This window comes from Aristolochia californica, unplaced genomic scaffold (assembly GCF_029961685.1).
Source record: "Aristolochia californica isolate CCGP_79_NKW_82.1479 unplaced genomic scaffold, dmAriCali1.0.hap1 SCAF_9, whole genome shotgun sequence".
In the NCBI taxonomy this organism is placed as follows: Eukaryota; Viridiplantae; Streptophyta; class Magnoliopsida; order Piperales; family Aristolochiaceae; genus Aristolochia; species Aristolochia californica.
In genome coordinates this window covers 23,374,186-23,398,815 of record NW_027182290.1, presented here as the reverse complement: position 1 = coordinate 23,398,815, position 24,630 = coordinate 23,374,186, and the positions used below count along the sequence as shown (strand labels likewise).

The 24,630-nt window shown below is 40.4% G+C and overlaps 1 protein-coding gene across 1 annotated transcript in view; it reads right to left on the bottom strand.

Moving 5' to 3' along the window:
* LOC137940147 (calpain-type cysteine protease DEK1-like) overlaps positions 1–24,630 on the bottom strand; it is a 51,642-nt gene that overhangs the window by 8,095 nt on the left and 18,917 nt on the right. Inside the window, exons 11-31 of the mRNA XM_068785085.1 lie at positions 11,747–11,909; positions 11,356–11,629; positions 11,109–11,259; positions 10,914–11,025; positions 10,626–10,791; positions 10,426–10,496; positions 10,203–10,294; positions 9,916–10,078; positions 9,742–9,813; positions 9,078–9,455; positions 8,860–8,975; positions 8,488–8,785; positions 8,097–8,416; positions 7,632–7,986; positions 7,102–7,419; positions 6,918–7,022; positions 6,666–6,794; positions 5,880–6,260; positions 5,644–5,781; positions 5,246–5,482; positions 4,699–5,155 (exon numbers count right to left, since the gene is read on the bottom strand). Coding sequence (XP_068641186.1) covers positions 4,850–5,155; positions 5,246–5,482; positions 5,644–5,781; positions 5,880–6,260; positions 6,666–6,794; positions 6,918–7,022; positions 7,102–7,419; positions 7,632–7,986; positions 8,097–8,416; positions 8,488–8,785; positions 8,860–8,975; positions 9,078–9,455; positions 9,742–9,813; positions 9,916–10,078; positions 10,203–10,294; positions 10,426–10,496; positions 10,626–10,791; positions 10,914–11,025; positions 11,109–11,259; positions 11,356–11,629; positions 11,747–11,909 — 4,345 coding nt within the window. The 3' untranslated portion in view covers positions 4,699–4,849. The remainder of the gene's footprint in view (positions 1–4,698; positions 5,156–5,245; positions 5,483–5,643; positions 5,782–5,879; positions 6,261–6,665; positions 6,795–6,917; positions 7,023–7,101; positions 7,420–7,631; positions 7,987–8,096; positions 8,417–8,487; positions 8,786–8,859; positions 8,976–9,077; positions 9,456–9,741; positions 9,814–9,915; positions 10,079–10,202; positions 10,295–10,425; positions 10,497–10,625; positions 10,792–10,913; positions 11,026–11,108; positions 11,260–11,355; positions 11,630–11,746; positions 11,910–24,630) is intronic.

Below are 24,630 nucleotides of genomic sequence, written 5' to 3'. Positions count from 1 at the left end.
AGAGCAGCAATTGTGGTGAAAATTGTGATGAGTTGGATATTTTGGAGCTTGGAGCGCCAAAGGCATTCTTTTCTGTATAAACCTGTAAAAAAATTAAGAAAGGCATTAGTAATAACAGCACGTTCTGAGATCACCTGATTGTTTAGATAAAGGGAGGTAATACGGTTGGTTCTCCGCCTAGTTGAAGCCATTGCATGGAAGAATTTGGTGTTCTCATCTCCTTACAAGAGCCACTTGAAAAGGGCTCTTTGTTTCCAAATGGATTATCTCAAGAATGGTAAGGGAGAGCACATGAGATTGGAGAGAGAGTTGAGCACTGAATTCAGTCTAGGAGAGAGGGTGGTTTTCCTCTTCAATCTTATCCAATTCAGAAATTTTGATGAGTTTCTTAGGCATAGCAGCAAAGGCGGATGCACGGCAATCAGCAGCCCATTTCTTTAGGTGGCCTTTCATCACTTTTGAGTTTCTAAGGTAATCACCAACCGGTATTACAATTATTGGCGAGCAAATCCCAATTGACTCGAAATGAAGCCATCAAAATCATCTTCCAATAGCCAAGAATTCTCAAACCTGAAAGGTTTGCGGCCCCATTGACCAAGCTTGGTGTCAAGGATCGGCCAGTGGTCGGAACAAATTCGGTTGGGAAGTTTTCAAGTTGATTGTTGGTAAAATAGGAGCCAGTCGCCATTGGCAAGGAAACAGTCAAGTTTAGAGAGGATGGACAGGAGTTGTTGGCAATTTGGTCGTGTAGTTTTCCTAGATAAAAGGATCTCTTCCAGCTCACATCCGCCAATGAAATCAGCAAAATTGTGCATGGATGAAGTGATTCCGGAGTTGGGAGGTAATTTGTCATTGCAGTACTGAACAGTGCAGAAGTCTCCAAGGAAGAGCCACGATGTCTGCCATTTCATCCCAAAATTGGTGTCGTCCAGGATAGCGATTAGGTCTGTAAATGCCAACAAAGCCCCAAACACTACCGGAGGAATGATCACGGACTTTCAGACCAATAGAATAGGCACCAATGCAGTCCTCAAAGACATCAATGGTCGGTGTTGCAAAGGGCAAGGACTCCACAAGATTGGCTGATGGCATTCAGGGCAATCCAGACGAGGGTTGGGTTGCCCCATAGCTCATGAACAATTCAATCATCCATGTTTTGAAGCACGGTTTCGGGGAGGAAAATGATAGATGCCTTGGAAGGGGCAAGAAGAACGGCTGCTTTTTTTCTGAGGGAGACCAACTTCACGAATGTTCTATGAGAGAATAATCATGGCTTGTATTGTACTCCCTAGTTGGAATTTGAGTTAGTGGGAGGATTCTAAGGAATCATAATCTCGACTAATCTCATCATCTGAGCCCAAGTCTCCTTAACATACTTGTGGCGTTCTGATTGTAACTCAGCAACCAATTTTCTGGAACTCTCACTTGGGATGGGCAGATGAGTCGCTTGTTACCAGGTCAAGAGGGTACTAGGTTGGGGTACTGGATTCTCCTTGGAGGAGCCATCGCCAAGAGCTCGCCCTTTCCTTTGGTATGTTCTAGGGGGGTGGGGGTTGTATTCTAGTAATAGCTCAAAGGGTTGAAGGGAGGCTCTTTCCCGAGTGATAGTGGGGGTCATGGATTCAGTGCCAGTAGGGGGACCTGTTGGGTGGTTTGGTGAGGAAGAAGGTGTGGGCGATGAGGGGAGGTGTGACATTCCAAAAACAGGGGTGGTAGGCAGACTGTTTGGGACAGCTTGCAGGGTGATTGAGTGTTGAAGAATGCCGGTCTTGGAAATAGAGTAGAGACATTTCCTAAAATAGGAGATGCATTCTACCAAGTGTTCAGGGAATTAGTGCTCGATATGTGGGGGTTTTCCGAGAGTTGGTTTAAGGGGCGACAGCTGAGAGGAAGAGTTGGGGTGGAAAGGGGACAATGTAAGGCTGGTGTCTGACTGTTGCAGGCTCGCAAGCAACAATGGAATAATTGGTTTGACTTAGCAGATTCTTGGGATCAGGGACATGGTCAGTAGGGTATGAAAAGGAGAAGGGGAAGGTTCTGGGTAGGGCAATTGTGGGTCATGGGTTTCTTCATTGTGTATGGTATAGAGGGGCAGGGATGTCAAGATGGGCTTAGTGGTGTCGAGGACAACGTTGGTATGGTCGGTGGGTGCAGGCATAGGTGTAGAATGTTTGAAATTTGAAATTGTGATGGCAGGGTTCGACCTGTTGGTCTCCAGGTAATGGCATTGTGTATCCAGCAACTCAATAGTGATTCCGGTCTCGCAGCCTTGGTCATCATCAACCGAGTTGACTCATTGTTGTCACCCCAGCTCCGAAGTACGATGTTAGCCCACTATAACAGGGAGACGTCCTTGAAGAAGATCTTCAACCAGAAGACGGCATCTCCAATTGAGATCCTGAGGAATCTGGGGTATTTGGGTATAATACATAATCTTGCAACATCGAGTCTAGATTTCAAGGAGGTGGCAGTATCAAGGGATGACAGGTACCCAAGGCTTTGGCAATTAGGGTGAAGGTGTGGTTGTGCCATAGTTCTGCTGGGAGTCCCCATACACTGGTCCATTGGCCAAAGAGGTTATTGGGTCCAGAAGTAGCCCAATCGGTGATTCTGATGAGTTCAGCGCAATGAAAGAGAGAAAGGTTCATGACCAACAGTTTGTCCTCCGAGGTAAGAAAGTAGAAGAGCCATTGAAAGGAGTAGGTTGGGTTATAGTTCAGTTTCAAGTTGTCAGTGAACCATTTGGCAATGGAGGGGATGCAAGTTGATTCTACAAATGGTGGCAATAAGGGAAAGTGAGAACAATTTTCCTTCCTCATCCCACACACATGTGGGTAGAGTAACAGTAGAGGGTCTGTGATGGTAGATGGTAATTGATTTGGAGCTTGGGGGTCAAATGGGTGGAGGTTGGCGGTCGATGGTCAAGGGCTTGGTGGCCTGGTTGACGAGGTTGGTGTAAGCGAGGGAAAGGAAATAGGAGAGGTAGGAGGGGGTTGTGGTGGTTATGTGGTTATAGTGTGCTTGAGGATTCCGTTTTTGAAACATGACCATCCAAATCCAGTGTTCGTTTACTCTGGAATGCAGTCTTGTCATGATCATCATGTCACGACATTGGGTTATTTTATTCTCATTTCCTCCATGATACTGAAAAACTGAGATGTAGAAAACAATGTAGCACGTCCAGAGATCTTTGGTTTTTCTTCCTGATAGCTAGTCGGAGGTGACAAGATCGAACAGTTGAATGAAGCTAATTGCAGCATTATCTGGTATAGTGATATGTAGGATGAATCAAGTCTTAACATTTCTGAAGGAAAGGATTTCTTCATGCCTATCTAACTCGTTATCCAAACAGCATTGTTGACTCGAGGTGGAAAGAGGAGGTGTTGCCAGTGCAATAAGTGTCTTGGTGATGCTGCTTGGAGGGTGATCGAAGTAGCGACGACTTCTTCCCTGGACGATCTCCTAGTCTTGGTTGTTCGACTCCAGGAGGTGGCGATGGTAAAGAGGAAGGCTGGTTGCCAATACTCAACTTCAAGCACCATTTCCAGCAGGTTTTCGATTAGGATTTCCTTTCCTTTCCGTTGCTCGATTGCACGTGATGAATCTTTGGATAGCTCTCGTCACTGTCCTTGTAGCTAGTGAAGTGTCACATTGCCGATCCTCTATTCCGAACACCTGCTTCTCACTCTCTCTCTCTATCTCACTTCAACCACAAGCAGCTATATTCTCTATCTTTCCTGTCTTATAGATGAATTCATTATACACTTTCCATAAAGTCTAACTAACACAATTTATACTCCACCCTACTTTCTATAAGTACACTAACACAAAAAAGTAGACAGAAAACTAGATCAATCCTAGAATTCACTTTCACGTTACCTTTCCCTGGTGATCTTACTTTCCAAACCCTCAATGACAACCTCTACAAATCCATCACGAAATGTTAATAAGAAAAATAGGCACACAACAGACCGGCACATGACACAGTAAAGGAGCATATATATTTTAATCAAATATCTCATGGGGAACTCTTAAGCAGTCAATGTGGTAAGAGTCATAAATTCTCACATTCTGCAGTAATGCACAGAGAGGAAAGAACCAATCTAGTGATCATAGATACAACAAGTGCCCTAGTAGAACTTCAGCCATCCATATTTCCTTTGAGCTCTTTCCCAACTAACTTGATGCTAGAAATTCACAATACTACTGTTGCTCCATAGCTCCTTGCATTGGAAAGTCATTACCTCATGTCCAGCCATCATCACAGCTCTGAGCACATACATAACTTTTTCATAAAGGCCCTTGTATCTATTCACTGAAGACAAGTATGGTTGTGTGTCTAATTCTCTGATAGACCTACTATCAGTAGTCTCACTGAACCTGCTCCTATACTATGAAAAAGCATCCAACTCATTTAATAGCCCATGTGCAACAACCCTCAAGTAGCCCACTTCTTGCTCCTGCTCCATTTCTCACTAAAGAAAGACTAATCATTATCTATTTTTATTGCGATCAGTATAACTATCTCCGTCCAGAGGTTTTTGCCAAACAAGGAGCTAACATTTTATAACAGAATATAAAAATAATGACTATATTATTCCATTTCGAATCAGCTATTTTTATAGCAGTTCATGCAAAGAAATTTAGTAGGCCTAGTTACCCACTAATGTAAACAAAGGTTGGACAAGAAAGGCGTACCAAGTTCCAGTGTTCATGCCCACATGAGAACCCCACTCGGCAGGACTGCCGAATGTGCAGTTGCATTGGCAGCTCCGTGACACAGATCATACGCATTTTCAATGCACCAAGCTACAAGATTGACAATTGTGAAATCCACCAATGTGTTTTATCATAAAGGCTCCAGTGTCACAGCTGCTTTGGTGAAAACAGATAAAACAAATGGTGCCTCTTCTCCAGGGTGGATAGTGGTCGGCACAATTGTGTATCCCTTCAGATCAGGCTCTAGGACCATTTCACAAGATATTTCACGAGAATTGACATAATCAGTCCCACCAACTGACTCATGCATGTATATGTTATATGCTGCACGGCGACCACGTGTTTTTAGTATCCTCATTCCAATGTAGAACATTAGAGAGTCATGGCTTGACTGGTAATTCCTGAAACCAGCTGTTTTTCTGGAGAAACTAACACCCTAACATAATGACATATAAAGATTATAAGAAACCAAACAAACAATCAGAAGTCTATGATGTTTTACGGTAAAGGCAAAAATAAATTTTACCTGGGTTAAAGTGATAAATACATGGATTGGCAACGATGCATCAGATCCAGTTGCCCGAAGTCGAAACTGTGGATTCTGATGCCATGTATCATAATCTTGACAACCACCAGCAGTGTAACCACACCATTGACTATGAACAGAATAACGCATCTCAGGCGGATAGACCCGGCAAACATAGATGGATCGAAAGTGAATCTGGAAGTCCTGCCAAGACATCCAGAATATTCCATCCTTTGACTGTTCAACAAAAAGTGCTAGTTGGTGAGGAATAGGAGGTACCAAACTAGTCCGACCTAGACTTTAAGTCACTCAGATAATTGTTAGTACTGTCTGTATTACTTTACAGGAGTATAGCTAACAGCCCTTTTGAGAAGGATAAAGTAGATCAATAATATTACCAGAGGAACATGCTTGAGCTTGTGCCGCATCCGATCAGTCCATTCAGGTGATGAGTCTGACCACGGGCCGTTCCACTCAACTTCATTCGCCCAAGGATTACGAATTTGAACAAGTTTGTGACCATCTACCTCTCTCACCTAAATTGCAGTAAAAGTCAATGGAAAGGTTTTAGTGAAGTTTTTCTCTCCTTAAAACGCAAACAACAAAACTCAGATAAGATACAATTTTGACAGACCTGCAAAAGAGAATAGGCATGGCCTTGGACGATCCCACTGGAAGAAACATGTACATCAGAACCCGATGGACTACCAGCACCAAGTAAAAATCCCTCCTGTTTGAAGCGCAACAACTGTGACCATAACCTTCCACTTGCCAGATCAATCTGTGCTTGTGAACTCCTCATGTCTATCTCCTCACCAGCCCCACCTGTGAGGTCCACAAGAGCATCTTGGACAAGCCCTCCTTCTAAAGCTTCAAAAGAACCATGCAGTTTTGCATAGGCCTTCTCCAAAATAGAGACCCAGAGTTCATTTCCTTTCCGACTGGTTGCAAATGCTGGTTTGCCAGGTGACTCACAGGGTATCCAATCATCAACAACAACAGGTACCCACTCCCCCTATAAGAACAATACAAACTATTCAGCCTAACTGTACTGCAGAACATCTTGTTGAATGAAACTTACAGACAACACAACAAATAAGCCAGCAACAAGAGGACTTCTCAGAAATTATCCCACTGCATTGAGTACAACAAGGATCGATCATTTCTTTGAGAATCCAGTCTAGAACAATTCAGCATTTTAACAACCTTAATAGCATGCAGTTCATGGCTCAGAACTCAACATCAGGTGCATAGTCTCTCAAAACAATAGCTGACATAGAAGCACAAGCTAAACAGGAAAGCAAGTTGGGCTAATACCACAAAACAAACGCTGAATTTCAGATTGAGACAAATGTCAGCAAATAGTTTCTTGAAAAGATAACTGCAAAATATTATCTGCAATACATCAGTGTACTACTACCTGAATGCAAAAGCGAACAGTATAAATTCCCTCTTCATTGTACTCTGGTGTGATAATAACTTCTGATATTCTTGATACCTCGGTCAGAACAGCAACAGCACTCAAGAACCAGCAGTCACCTAATCGGCCCTGCCAAGAGTGCAAAGTGCATTAAAATGACTTAAAATATTATAATACACCAATCATGCTCTCCTGACAACTTCCAGATGATTGTACAAACAAATACATGAGTTAATGAGGCAAGTCAATTACCTGACAAACATCGGAAGGATTAGCAGGACCAGAAAATAAACATGGCCAAAGATCCCTGAAGTTCTCTTTCACAATTTCAGTGGGCCTCATCCACTCAGAAACAACCTAAAAGTCATTAATTATCATTTGAAGTGCAAAAATGGGTAAATACATACCAAGATTTTTTATAGGTGATCAGAACTACCTGTAATTTTGCAGGTGGATTATCAGGGTCCACGTACAAAGAATTATCAGTCGGGGGGAATTCCTGGTCAGTGAAATGTGCTTCACCTCTTGCAGAGAGCGCCTCCTTCACAGCAGTTTCAACTGAAAGCATGTGCTGATTTATTTCTTCCTGAGTTTCCATTCTTGGTTTCCTCAGCCTTCTTGCAAAAGAGTCCATGTCTACTGCCACCCCTTCCCGATCAGATCTTCTCTTCCTCCCACTGGATTGCCCATCCCAATCAATGTCATCCCTATCATACAAATCAACATCTGCAGGGTCGCTATCCCATTCATCCATCTAAGGTTTAAACATGTAAGCCAAAAATATCAGTTCAGAAACAGTAAAACCAAATAAACTATGCAAAATATAAAATACATGCATCTCTCAAGCTCAACCACAGACTCTCTCTCTCTCTCTCTCTCTCTTCCCATCCAGAATTGTACTCTAATCTCCCATGCTATTACGACCAATATAAATACAATTACAAATGACAGAGAATAGAATAATACCCTGGAAGGTGAATCACCCCAGTGCCAGCCATCTTCTGGAAGATCAATTATGCCATATTCAGCAGAACTGGTAGCAGAATGAATGGCTCCAACCTCATCCTCAGTCAAACATCTACCCCACAGAAAGGCATCCATAATGTGCATCTTGGAATCAGATCCTTCGCTATCCGACCTCCCAAAAGCATCTAAATCTATGGGCGGTCTAATGCCAATCCAAACTTCAGTCCCTATCTCCCATATACCATTACTACTCATCTCAAGTGGCAATCCACTTTGAAATCCATCAAAACCCCCATCAAGATAAGATGTTGCCTCACCTACTTCTCCATCTATTGTTACTGTCACAATATGCCACCTGCAAAGCAACTAAGAGAGATTGATGTTTCTGGCAAGACTTAATCATTAGTAAATACATACTATTATCTACACTAAAACAATAGGAACTTTAATAAAAGATGCACAAACCTTCCATCTGCAATACAAGATGCACCAATATTCCACTCCTTTGCAACAGTTGTCTGTCTATCACCTTTCATCACTAACCTAAGCCCAACTTGTCCTGCTTCAATGCCTTGTTCTGCACCAGCAACTAGGATCTCCCAACAAACATTCTTTTGATATTCTGATCCTAAAAGGCAGACCGGACCAGACTCTGGCTGAATCATTACCGCAACGGAGAAGGTAACCTTCTGACTTTGACAAAGTGTAGGTTCAATCTGACCACAATGTCGGCCTCCTGACATAGGTTCATCATCAAGAATGCACACAGCACCAGGAACTCCAGTCTGCAAGAAGTTCAACATTAAGATATTGAACAAATTTATAAATAGCCATAAATTGTAACAATGAGGTAAACCTGGTCTGCTCGGCGTGCCAACTGCGTTGCACGAATACGACGAGCAATACTGGAAACACGCTCTCGAGCAAAGGAATCATCCAAAACCGAATCACCACCAACAGCGCGTACTGCAGCTGCCATTGCAGCAGCTTCTCTGTTCCCAACTTTTGGCATAGAAGATATAAGAGAAGCTTCTATCTCCTTCCATTTCCGTTCTTCTTTCTCTAATAGTGCTTTCCTTCGTTCTTTACCCTTTCCTTCTTCTTCACGTCGTTGCATTAATATTTCCTCTTCCATCTCCTTTTCTCGTATGTAACTAGAAGTCATGAAACACCAAATGCGGTAAAGAACTGACAAATAAATAAGAGATGATGAAGAACAATCAATTACCTTTCCTGGATAAGTTCAAACTGTCTCCGATCCTCAGGCATCCATTTCTTAATCTTCTTGGCACTCAAATCTGAAAAACCTATGCTGTCCAGGAAAAGCCTTAAACGAACTTCATCCTGGCAAAGCACAAAGGGGAACAAATATATGGGCATGTTAAGAGGTAACATGTAGAGAACATCGAAAAAAGATACTATACCAAAGATGGAAATCAATCCCACCTGCACTCTCTCTGCCTTGGCAGTTAAACCAAGCAAAAGTAACAAATAACCACCAAACTTATCCCACATATACACCCACTCTGTATCAATAGCTTCTTCTAGGGCCAGAATCCGTGCATGAGCACACATTTCCCTCCTATGACCCATGTCAGCAGCAATTTCACGTCTGTATGTCAGCCCAGTTCTCATTTTACAGAAGAACAATCCTGTAGCAGCTTCCTCATTTCTGAGGCGATCTCTCAACTTCATGACATCAGCTCGAGGAAGCACAAAATTTCCTGCTCGATCTCTTGTAATGGTAGGGTCCCCAACTAAAAGAGCAGCAGAACTTGCAGACCTCTGGGGAGCTGAATATGTTCCAGATAGGGCATTTCTGGTCTGCAATGTCAAAAATGGAATGAAATAAAATCAGTACTTCCACCATCCAAGAAAAAGAAAGACAGAAAATTTTATTAAGACAACTAATAATGATTTTCACAAGTTATGTGCATTGCCTTACTTCAAAGAGATTATGTCCAGAATCCATGACATGAACTAAATAAAAAAGATAAATGACAATATATGAACAGTGGAAAGAAATAGAAAGATATTGTTTTCTGAAATGAGTAGGAAGCAGTTCACTATACCATGCTAAAGTCACCAAAGATCTAAAACAGAGACTTACTTTCGTAGCCGATCGAGCAATGGCCTGAACAACAGTTTCCTTACTTAGAAAATGCACAGCATCTTCCAACATCTGGTAACCAAGAAAGGCATGCCCAAAACAAAGCAATTAATAGCTAAGGAAAAAGATTATGACGCACAGAAGAAATCTTGAAATTTCTAAACAAGCAAAGACCTTAAGAGTCAGGCATGGACGTGATACAGCAAAACCAAAAGCCACCACAAGAGTAATCGCCGAAACAGCCGCACCAGCAAATGGAGGATATATCTTTAAACAGGCAACAACACCCCAGCCCTCAGTTGCCAAAGCTATCCCATAGAGCACAAGAAAGGCAGCACTGTGACAATATGAATTAAACCAATTACTAGGGAAAAGTCAACACTCAAATGACCTATCTGAGGACACAGCATAGCAACTGAAAATTTAGCTATTAGTACATGCCCAGCACTATTATAGCAGACCTGACATTTTTTGCACAGTCTGCATGAGCATCATAAACATATACAGGTAAAACCCTAGGAGAGTACACAACAATTGGTGGAGAAAGAAGCACCTGCATTAACCATGTAATGGAGAGGATATCAAGCTGATAATTTGAGATTAAACAACCAAAATAAGGAACATGGTTCCGAAACAGTTGAACAGTCAGATAAAGGAACTTCAAATTTTTAATAAGAGACTCACAGTCAAAGCCCTCCCAGCAAGAAGAAACAAGAATGAAAAATAACCAACAGATGCACCAACAAAAGGCTTATCTGCAAACAGATATCATCTTTAGTACAAAAGAACAGAATAGATCTACAAAGAAAAACCTGAAACACTACATTCTTCAAAGGACAACAAAGGAGCAAACAACATAACAACTGTAGGATTCTGATTATCACCTTCCAAAAGCCCAACCAAAAAAGCTGCCAGAGCCAGTACAAATGCAAGTAAGCAAACCAAGAACATCTGCATTCTCGTTAGGTAAAAATTGTTTGAAGCCCAATAATGAACAACGCCAATAGCTAGAACAAGAAGAAGTAAAACCAGCAAGAAAGCCACCCCTATCTGTCTCAGTTGAAACAAAGAAGCTAGGAGTAAGAAAAATAACAACTAAGATTGAAGAATTATCATTAAACAATTCACCAAAGCTAAGCATGAAATGGCATTAAAAAATGAATAAGTCCAACCGTCCAGGGTTTAACAATAACAATCACAGCAGATATCGCGCCAAGCAAGAGAAGAAGACCAATGCCGACAAAGACATAAACACCATGAGAAAGTCCCCAGTCATCATCTTTCCTGATAAGTTTTTACAACGAGTTTTAGGGAATTTCAAACCCTATAAAGAAAAAAGTAAGTCAAATATCAGCCAGCTGCCTCACCATTTATGAAGACCAGTACATAATGATAGCACAGCTGGAATGCACATCAAAGGAAGCAAAGCAGCCAGAAAATCGGCCTTCGTTGGGTCTCGATCATCATGAGAGTTCACTACCTCCAAATAAGATGCACCACAGAAGGCCACAAGTACAACTACACCAGAAATGTAATCAAAGAATATCTGAACATAGCACTTTTAATTTTGCACGAATAAGGTCACAGCATGAGAAAATACAAAGCAAAACTTACTGGCAAATATTCCAACACAAATAGCAGATGACAGGGAGAATCGGTACGTAGCAAACCAGGACCAAATTGGCAGCACACCAGTAACCAATAAAGCAATTGCAGAAGTTATCGCCCAGCCAAGATACACAGATGATGCATAGGGAGAAGAAAAACTTCTTTGATCTCCACCCCATCCTTTGTAACCCAAGTCATCTAAAGGCTTGGCAGACACTATTGCACCAAGAGCCAAAACAGATCCAGCAAATACTACCATACTGATAGCAAGGACAATGCTCTAAAATGAACAACAAAATTAGACATGACAACCAAAATTAGTGCTAACAAGAAGATTGATCAACATAGCACTCCAACATGTGAATCTAGCTCAGGTATCAAAGAGAACAAAGCAAACCTCCTTTATCCCTGAAGTGGGACGGTTGCTTCCTTCACTTGAACAAACTGCTCGTGGCACCCAAAACTGGTAACCATTCCGTATCCATATTGGAATTGCAACAGAAAGGCATGCAACCATCAGAGGAAGAGTCAAAGCTAGCCCCAGTAACACAGATGATTTGCTACAAAAAAAGAACATAAAACACTTAGTATGCTGACACAAAGACCCACACACCGAAAAGAACAGAAGGGAGAGGCTTCAGAATGCATGGAAAAGTTAATAAGTATACACAAATGAGCGAAGCTTTGATGATATATGGCATAAGACAAGGCCATTCTTGCAAAACTCAGGTTTTCTAAGCACAAGTGGTTCAAATCTAAGAAGTAAAACAGTTGATAAAAGATATACCACATCACAGCCCACAGAAACACCCCAGGGACCTCACTTCAACCATGCTACCTATTACCAAGGAAGATGTATTCCAAACCAGCCGTCCCTTCAGACAAAGCACCTGGTCCAAATGGACTCATCTGTGATTTTTAAAATAAGTGTTGGTATTTTCCAGCAACATGACATACCAGGTCTTTTTGAACATTTTTATCATCATAGAAGTTAAAGGCAACCAGGGCCTCATTTAGTTTGTTGATTTCTAAGAAGTGGGCTGAAATTCAAGATGATTTCTGCCAATCATCCTGCTTGTTTGTGCTAGGATAAGTCTCATCAAAGAGGCTCCAGAGAGCATTGTCATATGTCATTAGCATGAGTCAAAGTGCTATTATCAAAAAATAAAACTCTACTTCAGTTAAACAGCAAGCTTGTCTGTTCCTCTAAAAGGAAGTAGACAGCATTATCTCACGAGGACATTGAGAAGTTTTATATTGGGTTAAGGAGGCACTTCATTACTGTGCAGTAACAAGGGGTTTTGTACTAAGTGAGACTTGATGTTTTGGTGTCAGAAATTGTCTTTCATCTACTACCCCTGTTTTAATGATCCCTTTTTCTTTTGTTAAATGGCGCGGTTCATGGATTTTTAGAAGTTACAAAGGTCTCTCTTTAACAGGACCCAGTCTCATCATTTCTCCATACTATCGTGGCAGAAACTATTCATGCCATCTTCTCTACAGGTGAAAGAGGAGGAAGGTATCTGTTTTTCTGCTTCTAAACTTTGCAGTTTAAGGGCTACAGACGTGGCTTCCAAAATGGAACCACTTACTAAGTAATAAAGGCCAAAAAAAAATTTCCTCGTATGAATAGCCTGAGCCAAGGTAGCATGATTCATTACCAGAGTCCTCTTCTTCAATACCATGGGGGAGAAACTGACACCCACTTTATAGTTTCAATGACAAAACAAATTTTCTTCTTCAAAGCATTCAAGATATTAACAGTATGGAAACAACTATAGCTCTCTCACATGTTGAGATGTTGCCAACAGATTTCCTTCAGAAGATTTCCAGTATATTGTTACCCAAAAAAGGCTGGAAGCAGCAAGGTCAATTTAAGTGAATAATATAGAGTGCTGCTAATACAAGGTTTCTTCATGCAGTAGCATTGTCACATAGGTGGGTTAATACCATTTCCAGTCTGAGTATGGACGGAATTCAATCTATTGATAGGGAAGTGATTACAAGCTCTTTCATAATTTTACCAGAATCTTTATTCTGATGACTGTCAAGATAGACCATTTCCTGTCAATTTGGTTCTCTAGCCTCGAGTTCTACAGCTGCTGATTTGATTCAGCCTTTCACGTTGAAGGAAATTGAATTGGCACTCAAGTTGATGTCAAAGCCCCAGGGCTGGTCAGGTTCACCACTGTTTCATAAAAAAAAAAAAGATGCTCAGGCCATGTTTCTTGGTTTATGATAAAGGGAGTGTTTCATCCAGTATGGGAGCTTCATTTACAGTGCTTCTGCCAAAGAAAAAAGAAACAGATAAACCTGCTGATTACCGATTTAGTTTCCTTAGTATTACTATATCATCCCTATTCATCGGCATTGTTTAGCTTATGAAGTCTTCGGAAATCCTCAGCAAACGAGTATTTCACATAAAGCCAACTAAGGATTCCATTAATAACTGGTCATTTTGATCTTTTGGAACAACATAATGAATTTTAATAGATGCCTTTAAAAGATCTCGATGACCATAGATCAAACCTATCCAATTTTTACCTTAGTGCCAAGGTTCTTCCTATAAGACTTGCAAAAGTCCTCCCTTCTGTTATTAGTGATACTCAAGAGTGCATTTATTAAGAGTAGATGAATTTTAGATTCTGCTCTTATTGCTCCTGAGCTTATCAATGACAGCAAGATGAGAAGCAAAGTTGGCCTTGTTACTAAGCTTCACCATGGAAAAGGCAATTAACCGTATCAACTGGTATTGTTCTGTCAAAGACGGGAGTTTGAAAATCTACTGAAGGGCAATTTCATCATTTTATACTTCTTTCAAAGTCCAACAACTACACTATCCTATATCTATTTAGTGCTATCTCTAGTTTAAGTTTCATGTACTTTGAATAAGTATGTAAAGAAATAAAAGGTTTAAGTGTTTTTAAGCGACTAGGGGCATATTTATAATTGCTTTTCAGGACTACAAAAGCCCTGGGTGTCAAGCTCGACCCCACAAAGAGTCATTCCAGAACTCTGATTTGTTTCTCTTTTGTTTCTCTCTCCTTCTCCAAAACCCCAAATTTCAATTTTTTTCATGGTATCATAACAGTAGGTCTTGGTTAAAGTCTTCTAGCTCTCTCCAAACCTTTTATCAAAGCCTGGGACTTCAAGAAAGAAGATTTCCCAAAATCTACATTGACTGGTTTGTAAAAATCTGAACTTTTTCCTCCCTATCCTGCCATAACCCTAGGATTGATGGTTTCTACAGTTTGTTTGGTTCTGAGCTACTTGCTGGCCTATAACTGATTGCAAAGTGATAAAAATCACTTTTTTGGACTCTAAGAGCCCAACACTATGTCCTTTTGTCTGTGTCATATCTTGGTTTGCTTGCATCAGCCAGATTTGTGGTTTGTTGCATGAATTTGTGTACTTAAGTGCTTAATCTAGGAATTATACATTAAAGGAGAATATTTTACTTGAATTCTCTTTTTTCCTTGTCGAGCAGCCTGTAACTAGGCTGGACTGCCTGCATCATAATAGGGTTAGGTGACGTCAGCCTCAAAGGGTGAAATTTTGTGATTTTTCTCAGAGGATTACCAACAGCAGCAAGAATTGCCTGTTAGAGTAAGTTGGATCTTCCAATTTCCAAAAACCCTAATTTTTGCGTGTAAGGTGGAGCCCACTACACCTACGCACATGGACTTGTCTGCTGTTTTTCAGACTGTTTAGGGATCATAATGGCTGATTCAGGTGAAATTTTTACTCTTTCAAGAGGATCTATAAGTTTAAAAGGAAGGGATACTATTGCGATAACTACTGAGAGACTGAATGGCCAGAAATACTTAAGCTGGTCACAATCAGTTCTTCTATATTTAAAGGGCAAGAAATAGCCAAATATCATTAGAGATGACCCTCCTATCTAGTTGAATGAACACTGGGAAGCAGAAGATAGTCAGATTATGACCTGGATACTTAACCGTTTTGAGCCTGACTTTAAAAATCAGGTTATGAATTGAAAATTTGCCAAGGAAATATGGAATTCTTTAGAATCTGTTTATTCACAAGAGAGTAACTTGTCCCGTGTTTTTGAATTATATGCCAAGATGTTTTGCCTCAATAGAGGTCAACGGTCTGTCACTGCATACTACAATGAACTTGTTGGTATATTACAGGAGATCAGTGTTTTCCATCTCATCACCATGAGTGAAAGGGAAATACGGAAACAAAATGGACAAGTTCACATTGCTACTTTTGTGGATGGGTTAGGACCTGAATTTAACTCTGTTAGGGCTGAATTATTGGCCTCAAAGGATGTTTAGTCACTGTCTACAGCACATAGCCGAGTTTTGCATGCAGAGAAAGTCATTGTAGCACCAGAAAATGCTGATGTGAACAGCACCCCAGCATCAGCCCTAAACTCTCAGGGTTCCTTAGAATCATCTAAGGGCAGAATTGGAAACATTAGAGGAAAGGGCAAAGATGTTCAAGGAAGAGAAAAAGGCAGAGGTGACACTAAGCTGAACACAAAATGCACTCATTGTGGCCACACAAACCTCTTCTCTGAAAAATTTTGGGAGAAGTTTAAGAGACCTGCTTGGGCCAACTCTCTTGTTCATGAGAGTACTGACTCATTCATTGAACCTCCTATACAAGTCGTAACAAGCGCCTCTAATGAAATGCAGCAGCTTATTCAGCACATGGCACAATTAAATGTTGCCTTCTCATCAATATTTTTGACTCAATCTTCCACTCCTACAGCCACATTGGCCAATTCAGGTATGTCAGCTTTTCATGTGTGTCCATCCTCCACTTAGGTTTTTGACTCAAGGGCGTCTACTCACATGTCAAGTATGTCCACATTGTTTTCAGATTTGAAGGAATCCACTTCTATTAAACAAGTCACCTTAGCTGATGGATCCATTCCCCCAGTAAAGGGAATGGGTACATTAGCCCCATCCAATTTTAAGTCACCGCAATCAGTTCTGTTTGTCCCTAAATTTCCTCTCAACTTGTTGTCAGCAAATCAATTACTAAATCTATGAATTACTCCGTAAATTTTTATCCTTCACACTGTGTTCTTCAGGATCTTACAAGGAGGAGGAGGATTAGTTTGACGCATGAGAGAAGCGAACTATACTATGTGGAGGACAATTCACAAAACTCTCCACAAACATTACACAATGTGGTTTCTCCTCTACAGTGGCATCTAGGGTTAAGTCATCCCAACCGTCTCCTTCAAAGTTGATTAAATTATTTCCAGCATTTTCGTCACGTCTATCCTTCCAATGTGACTCGTCAATTGGGCAAGCTTGTTGAACATCCTTTCCTCCAAGTCAATCCCAAAGCCGTTGCTCGTTTGATATTGTTCATTCTAATGTTTGGGGGCCATGTCCGGTGCCTGGTATTTCTGGTTTTAAGCCTTTTTTATCTTTTATAGATGATTACAGTCGATGTACTTTGGTATATCTGCTATGGGAGAAATCCGAAGTATGTGATGTGTTCAATCGTTTTTATATTAAAATAAAAATGAGTTCAATACTTTGGTTCGTGTACTTCGCACTGATGATGGTCTTGAATTTATGAATCAAATATTTAACTTCTATACAAATCATGGCATTATAAATCAGTCTTTGTGTGTTTTTATGCCACAAAAATGGCGTTGTTGAACACAAAAATTGCCATCTGTTAGAAGTGGTTCATACTATGCTTCTTCATATGCATGTACCAAAATCATACTAGAGCCATGCTGTCCTAACTGCATGCTTCCTTATTAATCGAATGCCTTCTTCTGTTATTGATGGAAAAATACCTATCTAGACATCACTACCATAGGTCACCTTGTTTTCAATAACCGCTCGAGTCTTCAGAAGTGTTTGTTTTGCACATGTATTTGGGGCCTCTAAAGACAAGTTGTCACCTTGTGTTGTCAAGTGTATTTTTTTGGGCCACTTGCATACACAGGAATGATATAAATGCTATTGTCCGTCTACTAAGAACACATATATCTCTGTTGATGTGACTTTTTTAAGATACTCCTTTCTTCTCTTCGTTTTCCATTGTGGTCCCCCCACTTGTCTCTATGTCTGAGGTTGTTGCCTCAGTTCCTATGGGATATCCCTCATCCACTTCTTGATGCTACTATAGAGAAGCCACTACAGGTATATCATAAACGGAAAGTTAATCAAGATGAACCGGTTTCATCTCTCCCGTTGGATCAAGAACCCCACTTGTCTATGGATATTGAGGTAAGCGACCTACACCTACCTAAAAGATGTTAGAAAAGGTACATGTTATCCATTGCCTCACTTTATATCATTTGAGTCTCTTTCTGACTAGTACAAACAATTTGCCTTGTCCTTGTGCTCCTATACTATTCCTTCGTCTGTGTAAGATGCTTTTTCCTCCCCTCAGTGGAAGAAAGTTAGGGATGTTAAGATGGAGGCACTATTGGATAGAGGCACCTTAGCAGCTATGTGATCTATCCTTTGGCACCACATTTGTCATTTGTAGATGGGTATGCACAGTGAAGTATAAAGCAAACAACTTTGTTGAAAGGTAAAAGAGTAAAGTTGGTTGCCAAAGGATACACCCAAACATGTGGGATTGATGTCTTCGAAACTTTTTCTCCTGTGGCATGGCTATCTTCGATTCGGATTTTAATGTCTATTGTTGTTAGCCAAGGGTGGTCACTATATCAATTGGATATTAAAAATGTTTTCATGTATGATGATCTGATTGAGGAGGTATATATGGAGCAACCTCCTGGATATGTTACTCAAGGGGAAAATGACAAGGTCTGCTGACTGAAGAAAGCTATATACGGTCTCAAACAAAGCCCCCAGGCATGGTTTGAAAAGTTCAGTCCAGTGGTCATGTCAATTGGCTTTGTTAGAAGCCATTGTAACCATTCATTGTTTGTTATGAAGAGGTCATCTGGCATTGTTGTAATACTGGTATATGTGGATGACACCATTTTATCTGGCAATGATGTCCAAGGCATTGAAAAGACAAGCTCATCTGGCACAACATTTTCAAACTAAAGACTTGGGTTCTCTAAAATACTTTCTCAACATTGAAGTAGCTCGAAACAAGGTAGGTTTGGTACTTACTCAGAGTCAATATGTCACCATATTACATGAGTACGAATTATTGGATACTAATCCGGTGGAGACTTCTATGGAAGTTAGACACAACCTTCATGATGAACAAAGTGATAAACTCCAAGACAATGTATCATCAGCTGATTGGAAAACTCATATATGCTACTGTCACCTGTCTTGACATATTCTTTGTTGTGAGTGTTGTTAGTCAGTTCATTGAGTGTCCTCACAAGATTCATAGGGAAATTGCCAACGAATCTTGAGATATCTGAAAGGGGCACCTAGAAATGCACTATACTTTAAACGTCACAATCACATGAAGATAAAGGTCTTCTCAGATGTTGACTATGTTGGATCTAAACTTGATTGAAAATCTACTCCTGAATATTGTGCCTTCCTGAGAGGTAATCTAACTACCTGGAAAAGTAACAAACAGAACGTTGTTGCTCATTCCAGTGTTTAATCTAAGTATAAAGTCATGGCTCATACAGTCAATGAACTAATGTGGGTAAGGTCCATGGTCAAAGAATTGAAACTACAACAAGAAAGGCCGATGACTATTTACTGTGACAATCAAGCTGCCATATTCATTGCAGAAAACCCCGTGTTTCATAAACAGAAGAAACACATTGAAGTTGCTTGTCATTTCATTCGAGATGTTGTGATGAAAAATGAAGTCATCACTCCCTATGTGCAGTTTGGTGGTCTAATTGGAGACGTGTTTACTAAAGCACTAGGCAAACGTGAATTCAATGTGTTTTGCAGCAAGCTAGGTCTTATGGATATACATGCTCTAACTTGAAGGTGAGTGTTACAAAATCTACTGAAGGGCAATTTTATCATTTGACACTTCCTACAAAGTCCAGTAGCTACGTAGCTACACTATCCTATTCTATGTGTTTGGTTTATCTCTAGTTCAAGTTTCATGTAATTTGAATAAGTATGCAAAGAGATATAAGGGTAAGTGTCTTTAAGTGACTAGGGGCATTTTTGTAATTGTTTTTTAGGACTAAAACCCCTAGGGATCAAAATCAACCCCCATAAAGAATCATTCCAGAACTCTGATTTCTTTCTCTTTTATTTCTCTCTCCTTCTCCAAAACCCTGAAGTTCACTCTTTTTCAATAGGATTCCCTTCTAACTGGAAGGCACGCCTTAATAATGCCGAATGGCATAGTAAAAGGCTATTGTTAAGGGATGTCAAGGGGTTCACCAAGGTGATCCCTTATCTCCTCTTCTTTTTAGTATAAATGGGGAAGGTCTTACCGCTATTTTTAAATACGGTGTAGCTGCTGGCTGGATACAAGGTTTCTTTGTTGTGGTCTCTGATGTTTCTATTCCATTGCTCCAATTTGTTGACAATGTCATATGTTTCGATGAAGACTCCTTGTAACAATTGCTGAATGTTAAGGCATTAGCTCTGATACTCTGTTATATCAAGACAATCAGTGAAAAATGGAGCAAAACCGATATCTTTGAAATTAATCAAGAAAAGGAGGTATCTCTGGTTATGCTTCTATGATGGGCTGTAGCACCCTTTCCTTTCCCGTGACATATTGTGGGCACCCATTATTATTGTTGGTCTATCCTTCTATTAGTATCTGGGACAAGATTATTGAACAAACGGAGATAAGGTTGTCTTCTTGGAATCTTTGGCAGGTCTTACTGTGACTATCGAGTCAATTCTCTCGGACATCCATACTTTTTTTTTCCTGTTTCCTTTCATCAAAGTGTCACTCTTCAAAAAAAAAAAAGTGTTATTGCACGGCTGGAAAGGTTTTGACGTAAGTTCGATGGAGGGCTGAGGGTAAATTTAAGTACACATTGGTACGTCATGAAACAATGTCAAAGTAAAATCCACGGAGGTCTAGGGATAAGGAGGTTGAGTCTCGCTAATCAATCATTTCTATGCAAGTGGTTATGGAGTGTTATGAGTAATAAGAGTTCTTCGTGGAGGATGGTTATGTGCAATAAGTACATACATGACCCTTCATCATGGCTGCCTTCTGGCTCTTGTGTCTTTCATTAATCTTATTTATGGAAAAGTATTTGTCATTTACGCTATCCTGTTCATGAAGGAGGGTTAGTAAGATTCTGGTTTGATCCCTGGCTAGGTAGTGAGCCCCTATCTTCTTTCCTAACATCGTTTAGCCAAGCAAGAGATAAGAATGTTTCTGTTTACTCTTCTTTGATGGCACCCATAGCATCTAAGGTTTGGCGCTTTAATTTTCACCATGATCTCCTTGACGGTTAAGTCTTGGATCTCAGCTTGTTCCATCAGCTTCTGGACTCTATTTTTGTTTAGGGTCTTAGTGTGGACACCTTTTTGCTATCTGGAGTCTTCAGGCCACTGTTGCTTCCTATTACAAGAATTTGGCTTTGCAATAGGCTGCTGCCACTTGTTCCAAGGTTTTGAGCTCCTCCTAAGGTTCTTCACTTTATCTGGTGTTCTACTCATGGAAGGATTTTAAACTGTGATGAACTGGTTAAAAGGGGTCAAATGGTGCTGGCTAGTTTGTGCATATTGTGTCGAGACATAGAGAAAACAGCTGTTCATCTTCTGCTGCATTGAATATGTAGTCAGCATGTATGGCATGCTATTTTCAAGAGGTTTGGCATAACAAGTGTTTTCCCATCTGTGATTGCCAATTTTATCTCCCAGTATTTCTGGCTCATTCTTTGTTGAAGGCAGGAAATTTTGGTAGTTGTCTACTGCTGCTATTTTTTGGCACTTATGGAAGGAGAGGAATGCTCACCTTTTAAAAGAATTCAGTGTTTGGTGGGAGTGCTATTGAGCGAGTTATTCATTCCATACTTAGCCGTGGGTTGTTTAGGCAATATCACAATTCGATTATTAGAAGGACTTGGTCAGCTCTGATATTTTCTTGCAGTGCTTCTATATCTCTAGGACCTTCTTGGTCCCTGCCACAGCTGATCATTTCAAAATAAATTTTGACAGAAATTCACTTGGAAATCCGGATCCAATGGTGTGGGAGGAGTCATTCGTGATTATGACAGTTTGGTTCGGCTGCTTCTTTTGGACCTTCAGATAAGCAGATGTCATTCAAGCTGAGATCCACACTCTTTTGCAAGGAATCAAACTTTATGTTGCAAAGCTTTCGTCTCAGTTAAATATTGAGAGGTATACTCTTCAAAAAAAAAAAAAAAAAATATTGAGGGGGATTATTTTGCAAATGTCTCGGTCCTTGTGATCCTCTACACCAGTGCGGTGTCTTCGCCATGTTTATCACAAAATTATTCATTTGGCTTCCAAATTAACTGTTACTTGAGCTCATGTTTTGCACTCCGTGAATAGTCTTGCAGATAAATTAGCTAAAGATGGTGTTCTCAGATCTTTTATTACTATTGGGAATTCTGTTTCCCTAGGGACTTGAGTGCTTCCCTCTCCTCAATCACAAGCTCTGTATTTTTTTAATAGAAATTACACCATCTTCAAACAAAAAAGGAAAAAGAAAAAAAACTATGCCCACATGAAGCTACCACTTTTCTTTTAGTAGATGATATCACCTACTTTTGCAAGGGAACAACAGAATAATAAAAATCACAAAAGGTCTTCCTTTTGATTTATAAGGCCATTAATGAATAAGGGTCATATTGTCTCACATAGCATGCATCCAAACAACCAAAATATTTCAATCATAGGTCACCATCTTTTAAGGAGACAGCTTTAGTAGGAGGCCAATGGCAGATTCAGAGTTCACCAAATAAATTGGAAAGAGTTGTGTTCCACAGCCCTAAGGCAACCATGAAGACCAAAACAATCAAGCTTATGAATCAAAATCTAGCACAATGGCTTTAGTGCTACACCACCACAGATCCTCCATCATGCAAAGAAACCTCCTCAAGATCAAAACAACTACCAAGAGAACTCTTGCCTTCTTGAAGTGCAGTCCAGGTATTAAATCCATGCCAAGATGAAAGCAACAACTACGTTCTAGCTTCACTGCTGAATAGGGTATGCAAGTAATACAAGTATTTATTCATTATCCAGTTGGCCTAAGAACCTAATCTGCATTGCAACAACCTCACACTACAAGAAGCCTCGAGGGTGAGACACCATTGATGCTATTGCCAGCCATCTACTACCCAAACTAGGTTAAAAAAAGAGGCCAGAGCAGAGCCTTGCCCCTCATTCTCTTTCCACACGTTTGACAAGAGAAGAGCCTTGCCCCCCTCCTTCAAACTGTAACTTTTTGTTATTATTCAGGGTATTGTTGATGACATCACCCAATTCAACTTCTGGTTTTTTGTGGCTGATCCAGACTCAAACACCTTTCCAGGTCAATCGAGGCATTTTTTGTAACATTAATGACCCTTACAGCCCTATTTTTCTCTCTACCTCTTTTCTCCACATGTTGAAGCAATGCTTAAACTCACTACTAACAAAAGATAGTACAAATCTTCAACCATTCAATGCAGCATCTTAGTGAGAGGAAGCAGAAGAACTTAGTAAGAAAACCCAATCCTTTTGGAGCATTTTAATTTTTGTTTTTTCTTCAAAAGGATAAATAAGTACCCATTTCCGCAATTGGACAGGTAAGGTCATGGAATTCCAGATTTTGCACTTAGCTCCGTTGGATAGGTAATTAGAGACTAAACTGTTATGTCTAGTGAGAGCCACATGAAGCAATTGATAACTAAGGGTTCATTGCCTTATGCAACTCGCTAACATGTTATGGTAGCTCAAGTGTACCTCGGCAAGCTGAAGGAAGAGGTGTCATCTAAGAAGGCTGTTGAGTATGGCGGCTCAGAGATGGAGACAGGCCTCTTACATAGGTCAACACCAAAGCAAGCGTAAGGACAATTTCTCCCTATATAAGACTTGGCTCTGGCTTGCTTGCACGCCCATAAAGATTTTGCCCAGTTTCCTTCCTCCTTGACTAGAAAGAACCGGTCTTCAATAGAAAGAACCGGTCTTCAATTATTGCTCTTCAGCCTTCTTCTCCTCTGACTCCAGCTGCTTGGAATGCTCCTCTTCCCTGTATTATTAAGCTCATCTTTGATGGAAGTTCGTGTGGCAATCCTGGTCAAGTTGGCCACCCAGCTGCCTCTCCTTCTCATTGATGAGATCCTTGACACCTCTCGCCGATTGCCCATCTCATGGACACACATTTCTTGTACAACAAATGGTGTTGTTGATGCTCTTGCATTAGAGGGAGGAACTCTCCAGAGTATCTTGATTTGATCCCCTAAGAATAGAGCTCTTGCTGTTTACATTTTATATTTTTTTATCTTTAATTTTTGCATCTTGGCATTGTTGTTTTTGCTCTCCTCCCCTCGTTGAAGGGGGGGCCTTGTCTTGCTGTATCCTCTTTCCCTTATAAGATCCCCCTATATTTTTTTTTAAGGACAATTTTTCAAGTGGAAGATGATTGCTGCAATGGTTATTGGTCAAAGAGTAGCTCTTCCCTGCCTCAGAGGCTTCTTCACTTTTATGGCAGCACACACCTACTTTTATCACAGAACCATAACACCGCAGCTTAAGATGGGTTAATCATATTTGTGGATAAACTAGCACAGAAAGAAGAGAGAGAGAAAGAGGAGAGAGAGAGAGAGAGATGAAGAATAACATTTTGTGGGATGAACAACCTTCTCAAGCTATAGTACTGACATTGTTTTAGAGTTTTACACTTCTATTTAGAGCTTCGAGAAACCACAATGCTGCAGATTAAAATGGGCTAAACATACTTTGGATAACCTAGCACAGAAAGAAGAAAGAGAGAGAAAGCAAGAATCTGGGGACCAACATCTAGTGGGAAGAACCCTCCTCAAGCTTTGGTACTGACATTGTTTGAGGACAAAAACTTTGACAAAGTCTTCGACCAGTATCTCACACCTCTGCTTTTTTTTTGAATGGCATTATACCTCTGCTTTTCAACAAGACGCAAGCTTACTTCAACCCAATGAAAACAACGTGTTAGCAATCCACTTTCAACTTTTTCACCACATCATGCTTCCCTTCCATAAAATTGTTTGGGGTTTTCTTGCACTTCAAGTTTCATACTCTTGTGACCCTATCGTTCTATCTTCACTTCAGCAATTATATTTATCACTATCTTGAAGGGAAAATCACAAAAGAAAAAGCTACAGATATTAGCATTTTTTCTATATTGAATAGTCAAAGCATAAATTTTTCTATATTGAATAGTCAAAGCATAAATAAAGTCAGGAATGTTACA